The sequence below is a fragment of the Cherax quadricarinatus genome, chromosome 19 (genome assembly GCF_038502225.1).
Source record: "Cherax quadricarinatus isolate ZL_2023a chromosome 19, ASM3850222v1, whole genome shotgun sequence".
In the NCBI taxonomy this organism is placed as follows: Eukaryota; Metazoa; Arthropoda; class Malacostraca; order Decapoda; family Parastacidae; genus Cherax; species Cherax quadricarinatus.
The window spans coordinates 46,742,498-46,761,107 of NC_091310.1; the positions used below are offsets into that span (position 1 = coordinate 46,742,498).

The 18,610-nt window shown below is 39.9% G+C and overlaps 1 protein-coding gene across 4 annotated transcripts in view; it reads left to right on the forward strand.

The window, feature by feature from the left end:
• The first annotated feature begins 422 nt into the window (after nt 1–422).
• The window catches only part of PIG-U (phosphatidylinositol glycan anchor biosynthesis class U), a 37,732-nt gene continuing 19,544 nt past the window's right edge, over nt 423–18,610 (forward strand). For 2 of the 4 annotated variants that reach the window (XM_070086780.1, XM_070086783.1), the window contains exons 1-2: nt 423–572; nt 13,519–13,616. In XM_070086780.1, the coding sequence (XP_069942881.1) occupies nt 438–572; nt 13,519–13,616 (233 nt within the window). In that variant the 5' untranslated portion in view covers nt 423–437. Of the gene's footprint in view, nt 594–3,603; nt 3,760–13,513; nt 13,617–18,610 lie in introns of all 4 variants that reach the window. The other 2 variants (XM_070086782.1, XM_070086781.1) reach the window with 2 other exon arrangements.

Here is an 18,610-nt window from a genome sequence, read left to right on the forward strand (position 1 = left end):
GAAGAGGTTGGGAGCGTATAATTGAGATATTAAGTTAATTGCTAGAACCTGTTTTACTAATGCTATATATAATTAAAAATAAGCCTCTTTGTATTTTTACGCGCAAGATATAGCAATATTAATTATTTATAAGCTTAACATAATGAAAATATAATAAATATAAATCAATAAAAGAACGTAATAATTTTGTAAACTATAGTTTATCATTAAATTTCGTTTTTTTTCTTTAAAATTCTTATCATAGAAAACCGAGTATAACTGTTGAAGTTCAGATGTGTTATGGGGCATTAGCTTCTACTGTATGTACATAACAACAATGCAAGTACGATTAGAAATTTTGTGTTTTTTTTTCATCAGCTTATTTTATAGTTTTATGAAATTTGATACTGTGCATTTCCTTTACCAGTAAGCTGCCATAAACCAAATTACAAAATCGAATGAAGACGTGTCACCCTCCGAACAATTTGACGGGTCGAGAGTGTAAACAAATCAGGTTTACTGTAGCAACGTTGAGCTGGATCTCCTCGTCAAGAAGGGAAATACTTTGTTCTCCACAACTATATCAGACTACGGTCATTCACCCTTGTGTATATGTATATATCACTCTTGTAGTGAAGATTCTAAATTAGTATTTGTAATCCACCTGGACTGGAACATGGGTTAAATTATGCCTTTGATACGTTTGTTTTTCGGGTTCAGTACAAAGGTTTAAATCTTTACAATTGTCTTAACTAGTAACTTATGTGTAAAGTAACCTAAGACGGCCTTTAAAGTCACATACTGATTTATTTCATTGGGATTCTTTTTTCTTATATTTGTATTGGAGGTGTCTTAGCCGGGAGGTTAGTACGTTTTAGCCGGGAGGTTAGTAAGTTTATTCCGGTACAGGTACACTTAAATACAGTTACATAAATTGCCATACATACCACCATATGTGTAGATTACCTAGGATAACCCAAAAAAGTCAGACATGAGAATATCTAAGTCGTATATGCTAGACAGGTCAAGTTCACAAACACCCATGTACCTACTCACACCGTTTTTTAAATTATCCAAATTTCTTGCATCAGTGATGCAACTTGGGAGTTTGTTTTATTCATCCACAACTCGACTGCCAAACCAGTGCCCTTCTATATCCTTTCTAAATTTACGTTTCTCCAACTTGAATTCATTGCTGCAAGTTTCTGTCTTGGCTAGGTATTTTCAGCATGCTTTGTATATTCCCTCTTTTCACTTGTACACTTCAGTCACATTTTTCCTAAATTCTACACCTTTGCAGACAGTACAAATTCAGTGTCTTTAGCCTATCTTTGTAGTAAAGATCTTTGATACGTGGGATTAATTTTGTCATCCTTCTTTCTACATTTTCCAGGGTATTTGACTATTCTCTAATAGGTAGACCAAAACTGAGCAATATAATCTAGATTAGACCTTACAAAAAATATATACTTTAAGTTGAAGTATAACCTTAGAATTAAATATTTATATTTCTTGATACAAGAACATAAAAACATAAAAGTGGAACACTGCTGCAGGCCTTTTGGCCAGTGCTAGGCAGGTCACCTGTTCAGCCTATCTTTTCAGAGTGCAGTGTCAGTATTTTCAGCCTAATTTTGTTCTTATACTTTGGAGCAACTTCACCATCTTTCTCCTTATGTTTTCTAGTGTATTTTTGTTCATTCTATAATATGGAGGTTAGAACTGAGCAACATAAACAAAATGAGGCCTAACCAAAGATATATAAAATTGAAGTATAACCTTAGGATTTCTGTTATGTATGCTTCTTGATATGAAGCCAACAGTCCTATTTGTTTTATTGTGACCTCTTTGAATTTCTCCTAATCAGAACTTCTGAATTCTCTTTACATTCATTTTCTCTAAGATTTCCATTTTTAAGCCTATGAGTGATATAGTTATACAGGCACTGCTCAGTGACCTCCCTGTTTAACAACCACTTAGACTTATGACCAGCTCTCTGACCAGTATGCAAACCTAAGTAATGTATTTTAGAGCTGATTTCCTCTATTCTGTTTATTACAGTATACACTACACTACTGTAGAAATGTTTAAAAATATACTAAAAATTTTATAAATGGTGCAAAAGTGACATTAAAACAATATGTAAAGATGGTTGACACAAATCCACTACTATCGACCAATTTACTTAACAACCTAATTGTAGGAAAGGAACTCGGTCATTGAGTGAGGAGTGCCTGTATTCTTTTCTTAGCCTATGAGTGATATAGCTTTTTTTTTTTCTTCATTGATCTGCTTTTTATCTGACCACAACATCAACCTAGCCAGGTCGTCTAGCAGCTTTCTAGTGTCCTTAATCTCTTAATTGTGGCTTACCCAGAAAAAAAATTGTGTGTGGAAAGATTTTGAAAAACAAATTATTTTTCTTACAGTTTCAAAAAGTGCATTTTTTTCTAAATCAAATAAGACTAAAATCATTGGAATCTGATAAAGCCTTACTGTTTTGTGGTGTGTTAAAGTTGGCAGAAATTGATGCGCTGTTGGCAACATCTGCACTAAAGCCTTAATTAGTTATTTCTATTTCCAGTTTTTTTATGCCAAATAAAGTGTGATTTTCATTTTTTTTGTATGCACTGGTTAACACTAAGTAACACACTGTGCAATGAAAATATCCTGATTTCAAGTAAAAATTGTACTGTAAATAGGTCAGGAAGCACACTGCATCATGGCAAAACTATCAGTACATATTTATAAATCCATATAAAAACATGGTTTATCATATATCTGATGATTGTTTTTGGCATGGAATATTATGAACAGGTAATTATTGCCATATTAAAACTTGAGGCACAGTGGAATAACACAATTTACATATGTATATATTGTGTGTGCTCACTTTCTTAGCTTTCTGCTCATGTACTGACATGCATAACATTGTTTCTGTGCCTTCTTCTCTGTATAAGGAATAGTATCAAGGAAGTGTGCACCAGGCTTCAGTTGAAATGGACCATTTTCACTGCCATGGGAACAGCATGTTGACTGAGCCTTCACCTGGTATTTTTCTATTATCTGTCTTATGACGGATAAATTAAATATGTTAACTTGGGTTTCTGTCCTTTTTCGCCTGAAACAAATTGTATGCATTTATACAGCATATTTTTCTATTTCTGCTCACTGTCCTATACATGTCTGTACTGTTCACCTTGAGGAAATCACAAAGGGAAGGGTTTGTGTGCTAATTATCTGCGTATGGTTTATGTCCCTTGCCTAGGTATAGCTCCATCATTTTCCTCACAACTGCACCAAAGTCCTCACATGTTATGAGTGTTAAAGTTTTCTTTCTTGTATACACAATGACATCTAGCACTAACTATAGATACCAGTTTTGCAGTCACCACATGTAAGTAAAATTGCACATAGTGAATACACATAAAGCAAGGGAAAAATGTACTGTAGCTTAATTCAAGTTAAGCAATATAACTTGATTTTAAAGTACAAAATCCAGCAAACATAACTTTTAAGACACACTACATCATACTGTATAGTACATATTATTTAGGTGCTACACTCATTTATATTAAAATTAATTTGCAGTTCATGATATAAAGTTGATGTTTTCTCATCCAGAGGTGTGGGGGTAAAACACCGACCAGAGGATGGGTGGAGTCTGGATTATGTATCTGTTGGGAGCAGGAGTGCGGTTATGGCTGATGAGCACCTCAAGTGCTGTGTACATTGCCAAACGTGTAGAGCTGTCGACTCCACTCAACTCTTGGAAAAGAGGTATGAATAATTCATTCTTCATACCTTAGTTAACTGTAATTGTGAGGGAATATAATCCAATATAGTAGTACAGTGGATCCCCGGTATTCGATATTAATCCGTTCCTGAGAGCTCATCGAATACCGATAATATCGAAAACCGAATCAATTTTCCTCATAAGAAATAATGGAAATCAAATTAATCCGTGCAAGACACCCAAAAGTATGAAAAAAAAAATTTTTACTACATGAAATATTAAGTTTAATGCAATAGAATAATTACAATAACAATAAAATAATTGACACTTACCTTTAATGAAGATCTGGTGATGATTGATGGGATAGGAGGAGGGGAGAGGTGTTAGTGTTTAGAAGGGGAATCCCCTTCCATTAGGACTTGAGGTAGCAAGTCTTTTTCCTGGGTTACTTCCCTTCTTCTTTTAATGCCACTAGGACCAGCTTGAGAGTCACTGGACTTCTGTCGCACAACATAACTGGCAGCCTCACCATGCCTAATCACACTATGTATGGCACTACGATTCTTAAATCTTTCAAACCAATCTTTGCTGGCCTTAAATTCACTCACATCACCACTAGTTGCAGGCAATTTCTTTACCAAATCATCATGCAACTGCCTAGCCTTTTCACAAATGATCGCTTGAAAGATGCTATCTCCTGCTATCTGTTTTTCATTTATCCACACCAATAACAATCTCTCAACATTTTCTAACACTTGCGGTCGCTGTTTCGTAATCACAGTTGCACCTTTTGCAAGAACAGCTTCCTTGATTGCCGTTTTCCTGGTCACTATAGTAGAGATGGTTGATTGGGGTTTATTATACAACCTGACCAGCTCCGACACATGCACTCCACTTTCGTACTTTGCAATTATCTCTTTCTTCATTTCATAAGTCATTAGCGACTTTTTTCTCGAAGGGTTGGCACTAGAAGCTTTCTTGGGGCCCATGGTGACTTATTTCGCAGAAACAAGCACCAAACACAGTGATAATATGGATAATATGGAATGTACCGAATGTATCCTTAGATGCGTGCACACTGGCTGGCTTGTAAACACTAGCACACACGGGGCAGTTCAGGCCACACGTGGACAGGTCTCGTACGAATCGTATTGAATACCGGGTTTTCAATCGAATACCAAGGAAAAATTTTTGCGTTAAAATGCATCGAAAACCGGATTTATCGAATACCGATGCCATCGAATACCAGGGCTCCACTGTATATCATTAATAAACTACTTTGATGATGATGAAGGGCTCTTGAGCTAAGGAGTTGGAGTCACTCTTTCCTTCAGTTCAGACCTCATTGCCTCCCATTCTTCAGGCATTGTATGAGTTTAGCACTTCTCCATAAATATAATAGTAATAACCAAAATAAACCATTATAGTTTTCATTTTATTTATTATGCTCTACTTATTTCCTCTGTAGTTCAACTGTAATTAAGGTGTCAGTTTTCTTCATTTAATTTCATGCACAATAAGACTGTCACATTGCACACTACTACACATTGCATTTTTCTCATGTCATGCTTGAAATTTTGTTCCCAAGCTTACTGTACTCATTGAGTGAAATCAACTTCTTGTTGAAAGTTAAGACACTTGTGCAACATCTGGTTATCTTTATTGTAGACGTTTTGCCATCCATTGGCTTTATCAATACAGATTCTTGGACATAATTAGAAAACAGAAGGACTATATACAAAAGATATATCAGATCACAGATATATCAGATCACTTTCTAGTTGTAGCTACACTGAGAGTAAAAGGTAGATGGGATACAAGGAGAATAGAAGCATCAGGGAAGAGAGAGGTGAAGGTTTATAAACTAACAGAGGAGGCAGTTAGGGAAAGATATAAACAGCTATTGGAGGATAGATGGGCTAACGAGAGCATAGGCAATGGGGTCGAAGAGGTATGGGGTAGGTTTAAAAATGTAGTGTTAGAGTGTTCAGCAGAAGTTTGTGGTTACAGGAAAGTGGGTGCGGGAGGGAAGAGGAGCGATTGGTGGAATGATGATGTAAAGAGAGTAGTAAGGGAGAAAAAGTTAGCATATGAGAAGTTTTTACAAAGTAGAAGTGATGCAAGGAGGGAAGAGTATATGGAGAAAAAGAGAGAGGTTAAGAGAGTGGTGAAGCAATGTAAAAAGAGAGCAAATGAGAGAGTGGGTGAGATGTTATCAACAAATTTTGTTGAAAATAAGAAAAAGTTTTGGAGTGAGATTAACAAGTTAAGGAAGCCTAGAGAACAAATGGATTTGTCAGTTAAAAATAGGAGAGGAGAGTTATTAAATGGAGAGTTGGAGGTATTGGGAAGATGGAGGGAATATTTTGAGGAATTGTTAAATGTTGATGAAGATAGGAAAGCTGTGATTTTGTGTATAGGGCAAGGAGGAATAACATCTTGTAGGAGTGAGGAAGAGCCAGTTGTGAGTGTGGGGGAAGTTTGTGAGGCAGTAGGTAAAATGAAAAGGGGTAAGGCAGCCGGGATTGATGGGATAAAGATAGAAATGTTAAAAGCAGGTGGGGATATAGTTTTGGAGTGGTTGGTGCAATTATTTAATAAATGTATGGAAGAGGGTAAGGTACCTAGGGATTGGCAGAGAGCATGCATAGTTCCTTTGTATAAAGGCAAAGGGGACAAAAGAGAGTGCAAAAATTATAGGGGGATAAGTCTGTTGAGTATACCTAGTAAAGTGTATGGTAGAGTTATTATTGAAAGAATTAAAAGTAAGACGGAGAATAGGATAGCAGATGAACAAGGAGGCTTTAGGAAAGGTAGGGGGTGTGTGAACCAGGTGTTTACAGTGAAACATATAAGTGAACAGTATTTAGATAAGGCTAAAGAGGTCTTTGTGGCATTTATGGATTTGGAAAAGGCGTATGACAGGGTGGATAGGGGGGCAATGTGGCAGATGTTGCAGGTGTATGGTGTAGGAGGTACGTTACTGAAAGCAGTGAAGAGTTTTTACGAGGATAGTGAGGCTCAAGTTAGAGTACATAGGAAAGAGGGAAATTATTTCCCAGTAAAAGTAGGCTTTAGACAGGGATGTGTGATGTCACCGTGGTTGTTTAATATATTTATAGATGGGGTTGTAAGAGAAGTAAATGCGAGGGTCTTGACAAGAGGCATGGAGTTAAAAGATAAGGAATCACACATAAAGTGGGAGTTGTCACAGTTGCTCTTTGCTGATGACACTGTGCTCTTGGGAGATTCTGAAGAGAAGTTGCAGAGATTGGTGGATGAATTTGGTAGGGTGTGCAAAAGAAGAAAATTAAAAGTGAATACAGGAAAGAGTAAGGTTATGAGGATAACAAAAAGATTAGGTGATGAAAGATTGGATATCAGATTGGAGGGAGAGAGTATGGAGGAGGTGAATGTATTCAGATATTTGGGAGTGGACATGTCAGCGGATGGGTCTATGAAGGATGAGGTGAATCATAGAATTGATGAGGGGAAAAGGGTGAGTGGTGCACTTAGGAGTCTGTGGAGACAAAGAACTTTGTCCTTGGAGGCAAAGAGGGGAATGTATGAGAGTATAGTTTTACCAACACTCTTATATGGGTGTGAAGCATGGGTGATGAATGTTGCAGCGAGGAGAAGGCTGGAGGCAGTGGAGATGTCATGTCTGAGGGCAATGTGTGGTGTGAATATAATGCAGAGAATTCGTAGTTTGGAAGTTAGGAGGAGGTGCGGGATTACCAAAACTGTTGTCCAGAGAGCTGAGGAAGGGTTGTTGAGGTGGTTCGGACATGTAGAGAGAATGGAGCGAAACAGAATGACTTCAAGAGTGTATCAGTCTGTAGTAGAAGGAAGGCGGGGTAGGGGTCGGCCTAGGAAAGGTTGGGGGGAGGGGGTAAAGGAGGTTTTGTGTGCGAGGGGCTTGGACTTCCAGCAGGCGTGCGTGAGCGTGTTTGATAGGAGTGAATGGAGACGAATGGATTTTAATACTTGACGTGTTGTTGGAGTGTGAGCAAAGTAACATTTATGAAGGGGTTCAGGGAAACCGGCAGGCCGGACTTGAGTCCTGGAGATGGGAAGTACAGTGCCTGCACTCTGAAGGAGAGGTGTTAATGTTGCAGTTTAAAAACTGTAGTGTAAAGCACCCTTCTGGCAAGACAGTGATGGAGTGAATGATGGTGAAAGTTTTTCTTTTTCGGGCCACCCTGCCTTGGTGGGAATCGGCTAGTGTGATAATAAAAAATAAAAATATATACAAAAGATGAGGTAATCAGTCCCTCAGCCTTGGAGGTGATGTTTAAAGCACCGTGGTTGTAGAGATTCTGAAGCACAGGCAAGGAGACTGGCGGTTATATAGGTGTCAGTGAATAGGGATGTATAGCAGATGAGGGCATAGTCACTGGTAGGTGGGATTCCCCAGTGGAAGTAGGTCCTACCTAAATTGATGGGTTACTTGTAGTAGCCATGAAGAAGGTCATGTAGATGTCCTCTGAACCAAGATTCCATGATGTTGTAGTGCCTGACAAGTTGTGCAAGACAGGTATACAATACCGACAAGATGAAAGTTAAGACACTTGTGCAACATCTGGTTATCTTTATTGTAGACGTTTTACCATCCAGTGGCTTTACCTCATCTTTTGTATAGAGTTCTTCTGTTTTCTAATTATGTCCAAGAATCTGTATTGATAAAGCCACTGGATGGCGAAACGTCTAAAATAAAGATAACCAGATGTTGCACAAGTGTCTTAACTTTCATCTTGTGCAAGAATGGTATATAATACCGACAAGATGAAATTAAGACACGTGTGCAACATCTGGGTATCTTTATTGTAGACGTTTCGCCATCCAGTGGCTTTATCAATACAAATTCTAGGACATAGCTTGAAGACAGTATATAGTCCTACTGTCTTCAAGCTATGTCCTAGAATTTGTATTGATAAAGCCACTGGATGGCGAAACGTCTACAATAAAGGTACCCAGATGTTGCACGTGTGTCTTAATTTCAACTTTCATCTTGTTGGTATTACCTGGAGTTTACCTGGAGAGAGTTCCGGGGGTCAACGCCCCCGCGGCCCGGTCTGTGACCAGGCCTCCTGGTGGATCAGAGCCTGATCAACCAGGCTGTTGCTGCTGGCTGCATGCAAACCAACGTACGAGCCACAGCCCGGCTGGTCAGGAACCGACTTGAGGTGCTTGTCCAGTGCCAGCTTGAAGACTGGCAGGGGTCTGTTGGTAATCCCCCTTATGTATGCTGGGAGGCAGTTGAACAGTCTCGGGCCCCTGACACTTATTGTATGGTCTCTTAACGTGCTAGTGACACCCCTGCTTTTCATTGGGGGGATGTTGCATCGTCTACCAAGTCTTTTGCTTTCGTAGTGAGTGATTTTCGTGTGCAAGTTCGGTACTAGTCCCTCTAGGATTTTCCAGGTGTATATAATCATGTATCTCTCCCGCCTGCATTCCAGGGAATACAGGTTCAGGAACCTCAAGCGCTCCCAGTAATTGAGGTGTTTTATCTCCGTTATGCACGCCGTGAAGGTTCTCTGTACATTTTCTAGGTCAGCAATTTCACCTGCCTTGAAAGGTACTGTTAGTGTGCAGCAATATTCCAGCCTAGATAGAACAAGTGACCTGAAGAGTGTCATCATGGGCTTGGCCTCCCTAGTTTTGAAGGTTCTCATTATCCATCCTGTCATTTTTCTAGCAGATGCGATTGATACAATGTTATGGTCCTTGAAGGTGAGATCCTCCGACATGATCACTCCCAGGTCTTTGACGTTGGTGTTTCGCTCTATTTTGTGGCCAGAATTTGTTTTGTACTCTGATGAAGATTTAATTTCCTCGTGTTTACCATATCTGAGTAATTGAAATTTCTCATCGTTGAACTTCATATTGTTTTCTGCAGCCCACTGAAAGATTCGGTTGATGTCCGCCTGGAGCCTTGCAGTGTCTGCAATGGAAGACACTGTCATGCAGATTCGGGTGTCATCTGCAAAGGAAGACACGGTGCTGTGGCTGACATCCTTGTCTATGTCGGATATGAGGATGAGGACCAAGATGGGAGCGAGTACTGTGCCTTGTGGAACAGAGCTTTTCACCGTAGCTGCCTCGGACTTTACTCTGTTGACGACTACTCTCTGTGTTCTGTTAGTGAGGAAATTATAGATCCATCGACCGACTTTTCCTGTTATCCCTTTAGCACGCATTTTGTGCGCTTATTACGCCATGGTCACACTTGTCAAAGGCTTTTGCAAAGTCTGTACATATTACATCTGCATTCTTTTTATCTTCTAGTGCATTTAGGACCTTGTCGTAGTGATCCAATAGTTGAGACAGACAGGAGCGACCTGTTCTAAACCCATGTTGCCCTGGGTTGTGTAACTGATGGGTTTCTAGATGGGTGGTGATCTTGCTTCTTAGGACCCTTTCAAAGATTTTTATGATATGGGATGTTATGGGATGTATTGTATACCTGTCTTGCACAACTTCTTGTTCATGCCATAAAACTGAAGAAATTACATTTCACACGAAATCCAGCTCAGTCACATGGTTGGAGATATTCTCAACACTTCTAAGGTGACCCCCATTGTTTTAGTGGAAGGGTTAGCTTGGATTCCTGGTGTAAACAGCCTCCCATATGGTTAGTTGCCTCCTGAATACAAACCATCTCACTCTGTTCTTTTTTTTTTTTTTTTTTTTATTACCTACATGTGACCAAGTGCCCCACTCAACACTAAATGCAGGCTGGAGAAAATTATGGTCAGTGTAATGAATAATTTCACAGGTTTTTCTTTACATAGAGAGTAAATTGTAGGAAATTGTGGATCTGGTAAGTTGAATACTAGGTGAGGGCTTTGAAGATATGTAGGTAGAGGGCATAAATGAACTCTTTGACAGTGATGATGAGGAACAAACTGCAGAGAAAATGTTGGAGGCATTCAATTTCCAGATAGACAGAAGGCAGATAACAGATGAGGATCAGGTAGAAAAACCTGGAGCTAAAGAGTTGACAATCACTGAAACACTGTATACTATTGGTAACTTACAGACTTTTTGACTGGCTGATGCTTGAAGGAGATAGACAGTGCATATATATATATATATACTATTAGCATAATTTTAATCAGTAATAGGCTGAATGAGTAATTATGCTGAGAACTGATTTTTGCTAAATAACAACAGGTTTAATGTGATTAGCTGTTGTTAATATCCCTGCACAGCTACTGTAGGTAAGGTATGGATAGATAAGAGAGTAGTGCAGAGTGATCAGGGATGTTTGGGAAACACAGTAGTGTATTTTTAAGAGGATTGCTGATGTTTTGGATTTTTTTTTTTAATGTTCTAGATGTGTGTATTGAATTTTAGTTTGCTATTGTTACCACATGGAAAATGATAGGTGGATAACTAGAACTTTTAAGACAAGGGATACTGAGCTAATGATGATAACTCTTGAAGTCACTTGTTCTCTCCAGGCTAGAATACTACTGTATACTAATGGTTCCCTTCAAGGCAGGTGAGATTGCTGAGCTGGAAAATGTACAGAGAACTTTTAGTGCCTATATGCATTCGGTCAAACATCTGAACTACTGGGAATGCCCAAAGTCTCTTCATCTGTATTCCTTGGAATGTAGGCGAGAAAGATGTATTGTTGTCTTCAACTAGAAAATCCTGGAGGAACTAGTCCCAAACCTGCACATTGAAATCACTCTATACGAACACAGGCAACCTGGCAAACAGTGCAGATTACCTCCAGTAAATAGCAGGGGTATGATGAGTACACTGAGAGAGAACTAAATGAAAGTTAAGAGGTCTTCATCTTTTCAGTGACATCCTCCACTTTTGTTTTACACAAATCAGTTTTACAGGGTAAGAGCTTTCTCACTTCAACTCATTTAAAACCCCATCCCTCCCTAAGGTATACTGCCCTTTGCCTTCCCAGGATGTAACCCACAATGGTCAACTAACACCCAGGTGCCTACTTACTGCTTGGTGAACAGGGGCAGCAGATGTTAGGAAATATGCCCAGCATTTCCATTCATGCCAGGGATTGAACTATGGACACTTATTATGTGAGCTGAGTGCTCTGCCCACTAAACCATGGGACACCATGCATAAGTGGAATGCCAACAAACCTCTAGCTGTTTTCAAGAGGGAATTTCACAAGTTCCTCAAATCATTGCCTGACCAGCCAGGCTGTAGTTCATACACTGAACTATGTGCAGCCAGAAGTAACAGTCTGGTTGGGAGGCCTGGTTTGGGACTGGGCCACAGAGGCATTGACCCCCAAAAAATCTTTCATGTATCCTTCACAACTGAAGAAGCCTATTGTTTGAGTGAAACGTTTCGGAAATATAGATACCTAACTGTTGCACATCTTACGCACTGTTGCTGCTAGCAAACCAACTGCACTCTGCGTTCTTGAGTTGCTGAATTCTCTCCTGAGTTTCTTTCATTTGATTCTCAATATTGTCAAGGTTTGTCTTACATGACTTGCCTGCAGCATTGGCACTGAAGAAAGTATTCTTATATTGAGATCTAGATTTGTGATGAGTATCGTGTTGTAGCCACTGGTGTAACTTTAATACTTGGAGCACTAATAATATGCTGCCCAAGCCTGAGAAATTTGGATCTCTCAAAGCTTTGTTGATGAAATGAGGTGGTGATAAAGCAATTGCAAAAACTATAGAGTGATAGCACTGGTGCCCAACATTATCCAGATTTTTGAAAGGCTCTTAAGAAGCAGGATTGTCAGTCACATGGAATTCTAGCAGCTGCACAACCCAGATCAGCATGGGTGCAGAACAGGTTGCTAAGGCCTCTTGCAGTTGCTGCATCATCAGCATGGTCTTGGATACACTGGGATACAAGTTAAATGCAGGTGCAGTGTACACTGACTTGGCAAAAGCCTTTGACAGGTTTAACCATGAGCTAATTGCACACAAAATGAGCACAAAAGGAATAACTGGAAGGGTGGGGAGTTGACCTCCGGAAGTGAGTACAGGCAACCTACAGTGTACTGTACAGGAGGCAGCATTTCTGAGACCAGACAGTTTCTTTCACTAAGATGTATAGCATTTGGTTTATGAAACATTTTCAACAAAGAAGATAACATGGCAATAAGGTTCCATTTATTTTCATCAAGTGATGGAAACTGTATGTTATCTAAGCAATATATTGCAGTGGCCTTTTTTGTTTGAGTGTTCACAGATGCCATTTAATATTAAATAAGTGCTATTCAAGCACATTTTGAATGAGCTTGTGTTTTGGTTGTTCATTTTGTTTTTGAAGAGCCACTAGTTTACTCCAGGTTACAGGAAAGTGACTAAAGTGACTCATTATTTGTCTATAGTTAGCAATGATGTCTAGTTACTCTCTACTTCAGAACATAGTCATGGATAACCAGTTAAAGTGTATGTACTGTGCTGGTGTGTATGTGAGTAGCTCAACAATCATGAGGTACAGTGTTAATTTTATCATATTTAAACATGTAATTATAATTTTTAAAAGTATCGATTGTTATTGCCCACTTTTTCACTGATTCTAGTATATACCATAAAAATAGTCGATACCCACCAATATTGATTGGCACTTTCCAGTTCTTAACCATCTTGTCTTTTTTGAACATGAGTTGAAATTAATTTAATTTTTTTCCTATTTCATTCCATTCTATTTTCTGATTACATTTTATTACTGTACATGAAATATTTCATTTAACTTGAAATGTTGATAAGGAATATGAATAATAAGGATTGAACTTTTTGTTTGGCATGTAAGTCATTTATATATTATGTTTATTTGCAGTGCAGGAGGGAGTCTTCCTACATTCCCACGGTATACCTGTGTACAGTGGCGGTGTTTTCCATGAAACACCATTATGTCTATTCTTTGGTGGCTTCCTTGTCAGGTGAGATGTCACTTGTTTCATGTAGGGAGACAAATTCAAAGGATCCGTGTGCAAGACTGTTACAAAAATATTTGTGTGTAATGTTAAACAGGTTTTGCAGCTTTATTTGAATATAGGAAGAGGCAAACAGATATAATATAAAATTTGTGTAACATACTGTTTATTTAGTGACAAAAGTGGAATTATGGTTATAAGAAGATGGAGAGCATGAAAATGTGGGAATGATGACTTGCATAATCTAAATCGCCAGTAATAGATATGAACCACTATTTCACCCAGTAAGAATCTCAATCATATCTGTGCAGAAGCACAAGTAGACTTCTCTTGAGTGTGCTTCAGACTACTCAGGAACATAGCACCATTTATCTGTCTGCTTTTTCTTGAAAGTGATCTCTTGTTAAAATGAAAAACTTGTATCATTTATATGATCTGGAGGACAGTGGCCTGTATACCTTCTGGAGAAAAAGCAATTACAGAGAGGAACTGGATTGAAATGCTTTCCCCATGGAACGTTTTTTCAGTCACTACACAGGGATGCAAAACAAGAAAATTTATACAAGCATATTCAAGTAAGTGACCAACTCAATGAGATTACTGTGTTGGTTGAATTGCAAGATAAGGATGCAGCAGGAGGTCTACTGGCCCTACAGATGACCTGTTTATATAGGCTGAGTTGGGCTAAAGGTTTGGCTCAGTTGAAAGTTCCTTGATTCTATTGGATTGTATTTTGTGTACAGATTAATGCAGCTTCCAGGCACCTGCATCATGTCCTGTCCATTTCTGTGATGACCAGCTAGGTATCCTTCCTAGACATCAGGTGTGCAGTTTTGTCACTATGTGTCATGTAGGCATTATTCATGATGAGATTTCAAGAATGACATCTTGTGCAACATTTGGAAATCTTTATTACGGAAAAGTTTCGTCAGCCAGTGACTTCTTCAGTTCATTACAGAGAAGAATGTTGGAAGATAAGGAGTTAGAGGTAATCAGTTCCTCAACCTGGAGACAATGTGTTCAGTACAGCATATGCATGTAGAAGTGACTTATATACTGTCGAAAGGTGAGTTGAAGCAGCAGAAGGTAGAGCCAATGCACATGCTGTACTTTTCTCAAGATTGATGGACTGAACACATCATGTCCAGGCTGAGGGACTGATTACCTCAAACTCCTCCTCATTTTCCACCATTATTCTCTGTAATAGACTGAGGCAGCCACTGGCTGATGAAATGTTTCCATAATAAAGATTTCCAAATGTTGCACAAGTGTCTCATTCTTCAACTTCTTGGTCTTCTAAACCATTTACATCATATTCTGAGATTTGTAGATACACTGGTATTCCTGTAACCTGATTTTTAGGCTGCATTTTTGGACACAGCCACCACGTAGAATGATGTAGACACCTGCATTGTTGTGGTCCTGACATTTTTACTTTTTCTTGGTCAAGTCTTTGATGATACTGGATGTGATAGTGGCAACATCTATGTTGCTCTAAGTGAGAGTAGTGTAATGTATCCTGTAGTGTAGCCTGTAGGAAGATGAGTCTTCTGTCTGTGTTCTCTGGTTTTGGAAAGGTGAGCCTTTGTGTGCACAGTCCCTGCAATTCCAGACGATGTTTGTGGGGAATATTTGAACACATAAATAAATCTTCGTATATGGGTGTGAAACATTGGTGGTGAATGTTGGAACAAGAAGGCTGGAGGCAGTGGAGATATCATGTCTAAGGGCAGTGTGTGGTGTGAATATATGCAGAGTAGTTTGGAAATTAGGAGGAGAAGCGGGATTACCAAAACTATTATCCAGAGGGCTGAGGAGGGGTTGTTGAGGTGGTTCGAACATGTAGAGAGGATGGAAGAAAATAGAATGACTTCGAGAGTGTATAAGTTTAGTGGAGGGAATGCGGGGTACGGGTCAACCTAGGAAAGGTTGGAGAGAGGGGGTAAAGGTTTTGTGTGTAAGGGGCTTTGACTTCCAGCAAGCATGTGTGAGCGTGTTAGATAGAAACAAATGGAGACAAATGGTTTTTAGGACTTGATGTGCTGTTGGAGTGTGAGCAAAGTAACATTTATGAATGGATTCAGGGAACCAGCAGGTCAGACTTGAGTCCTGGATATGGACCCCCAAACATACACGTACAAACGCACTTACATAAATACACTTACATAATTGGTCGCATTCGGAAGTACAGTGTCTGCACTCTGAAGGAGGGGTGTTAATTTTGCAGTTTTATAAATGTAGTGCAAGCGCACCTCTGGCAAGACAGTGATGGAGTGAATGATGAAAGTTTTTCTTTTTTGGGCCACCCTGCCTTGGTGGGAGACGACCAATGTTTACCTGGAGTTTACCTGGAGAGAGTTCCGGGAGTCACTGCCCCCATGGCCCGGTCTGTGACCAGGCCTCATGGTGGATCAGGGCCTGATCAACCAGGCTGTTACTGCTGGCTGCACGCAATCCAACGTACGAGCCACAGCCTGGCTGGTCAGGTACCGACTTTAGGTGCTTGTCCGGTGCCTGCTGGAAGACAGCCAGGGGTCTATTAGTAATCCCCCTTATGTATGCTGGGAGGCAGTTGAACAATCTTGGGCCCCTGACACTTATTGTGTTGTCTCTTAACGTGCTAGTGACACCCCTGCTTTTCATTGGGGGGATGTTGCATCGTCTGCAGAGTCTTTTGCTTTCAGAGAGAGTGATTTTCGTGTGCAAGTTTGGTACTAGTCCCTCTAGGATTTTCCAGGTGTATATAATCATGTATCTCTCCGTCCTGTGTGTTAATAAAAAAAAAAGTCTTCCCCTCACCAAATACTCATCTTCCTACAGGATACAGTGATAGTGGCAACATAGGTGTTGCCACTATCATATCCAGTACCATCAAAAACTTGACCAGGCAAAAAGACAACTGTCAAGGCCACAATAATGCAATAATTTCTAGTCACAACCATGTAGTGGTTGTGACTAGAAATACATGGGAAATATCTTGCAGCCTGTAGATCAGGTTATAGGAACACCAGTGTACAGTGGGAGTTTCAACATGAATAACACCTATGTGATATATATGGACAAGACTGCATACCTGATGTCTGGGAAGGATGCCCAGCTAGTCATCAAGGTAATGGACAAACCTTGATGTAGATGCCTAGAAGCTACTCTAATCTATACACAAATTACAATCCAACAGAATCAAGGATCTTTCAATTTAATCGAACCTTTAGCCCAATTCATTTTGCATAAATGCCGTATTTTCTAGTATATAAAATATATACAGCAATACAGTGGTCCCCCGCTTTTCGTAGTTCCCGGCAATCATAAAATTCGCCAATCATAGGGGTATTTTCGTATAAACATGGACTCGCTTTTCATAGGTTGACTCGCGAGTCGTAGTTCGTCCGGGACGCGTACACATGGCGTGAGCCAGGGCGGCAGCCAGTCTGGCATTGTTTACCAGTGAGCGAAGGTCCCCTCGCGTTCTCCAGCGAAATATTTCATAATACAGTGGACCTGCGACCAGCGATGGCATCAATTAACGATAAATCTGACTAGCGATACATTTTAACGCAAAAATTTTGCCTCAACTAGTGCTTAAAAACCCGACCAGCGCTATTCGTTCCGTACCATACGCGTCCACTTTGGCCCGAGCGTGCCTCACTTGTCCCTTGGGTGCCAGTGTTTACAAGCCAGCCAGCCACTGCGGTCGCTTCCAAACATACAACAACTGGAACATTTCATATTATCACAGCCTTTGTAGTGATTGCACCTGCAAAATAAGTCACCATGGGCCCCAAGAAAGCTTCTAGTGCCAACCCTACAGCAAAAAGGGTGAGAATTACTATGGAGATGAAGAAAGAGATCATTGCTAAGTATGAAAGTGGAGTGCGTGTCTCTGAGCTGGTCAGGTTGTATAATAAACTCCAATCAACCATCGCTACTATTGTGGGGAAGAAAACGGCAATCAAGGAAGCTGTTCTTGCCAAAGGTGCAACTATGTTTTCGAAACTGAGATTGCAAGTGATAGAAGATGTTGAGAGACTGTTATTGGTATGGATAAACGAGAAACAGATAGCAGGAGACAGCATCTCTCAAGCGATCATATGTGAAAAGACTAGGAAGTTGCATGACGATTTAATTACAAAAATGCCAGCAACTAGTGATGTGAGTGAATTTAAGGCCAGCAAAGGTTGGTTTGAGAGATTTAAGAAGCGTAGTGGCATTCATAGTGTGATAAGGCATGGTGAGGCTGCCAGTTCGGACCACAAATCGGCTGAAAAATATGTGCAGGACTTCAAGGAATACATAGACAGTGAAGGACTGAAACCTGAACAAGTGTTTAATTGTGACGAAACAGGCCTGTTTTGGAAGAAAATGCCAAGCAGGACCTACATTACTCAGGAGGAAAAGGCACTCCCAGGACATAAGCCTATGAAAGACAGGCTTACTCTGTTGATGTGTGCCAATGCTAGTGATGATTGCAAAGTGAAGCCTTTATTGGTGTATCACTCTGAAACTCCCAGAGTGTTCAGGAAAAACAATGTCCTCAAGGCTAATTTGTGTGCTGTGGAGGGCAAACAGTAAGGCATGGGTCACTAGGGACTTTTTCTATGACTGGTTACACCATGCATTTGCCCCCAATGTGAAAAATTACCTAATTGAAAAGAAATTAGACCTTAAGTGCCTCCTGGTATTAGACAATGCTCCTGGTCATCCTTCAGACTTGGCAGAGCGACTTTCTAGGGACATGAGCTTCATTAAGGTGAAGTTTTTGCCTCCTAATACCACTCCTCTCCTGCAGCCCATGGACCAGCAGGTTATTTCCAACTTCAAGAAACTGTACACAAAAGCTATGTTTGAAAGGTGCTTTGTAGTGACCTCAGAAACTCAACTGACTCTAAGAGAGTTTTGGAAAGATCATTTTACCATCCTCAATTGTGTAAACATTATAGGTAAGGCTTGGGAGGAAGTGACTAAGAGGACATTGAACTCTGCTTGGAAAAAACTGTGGCCAG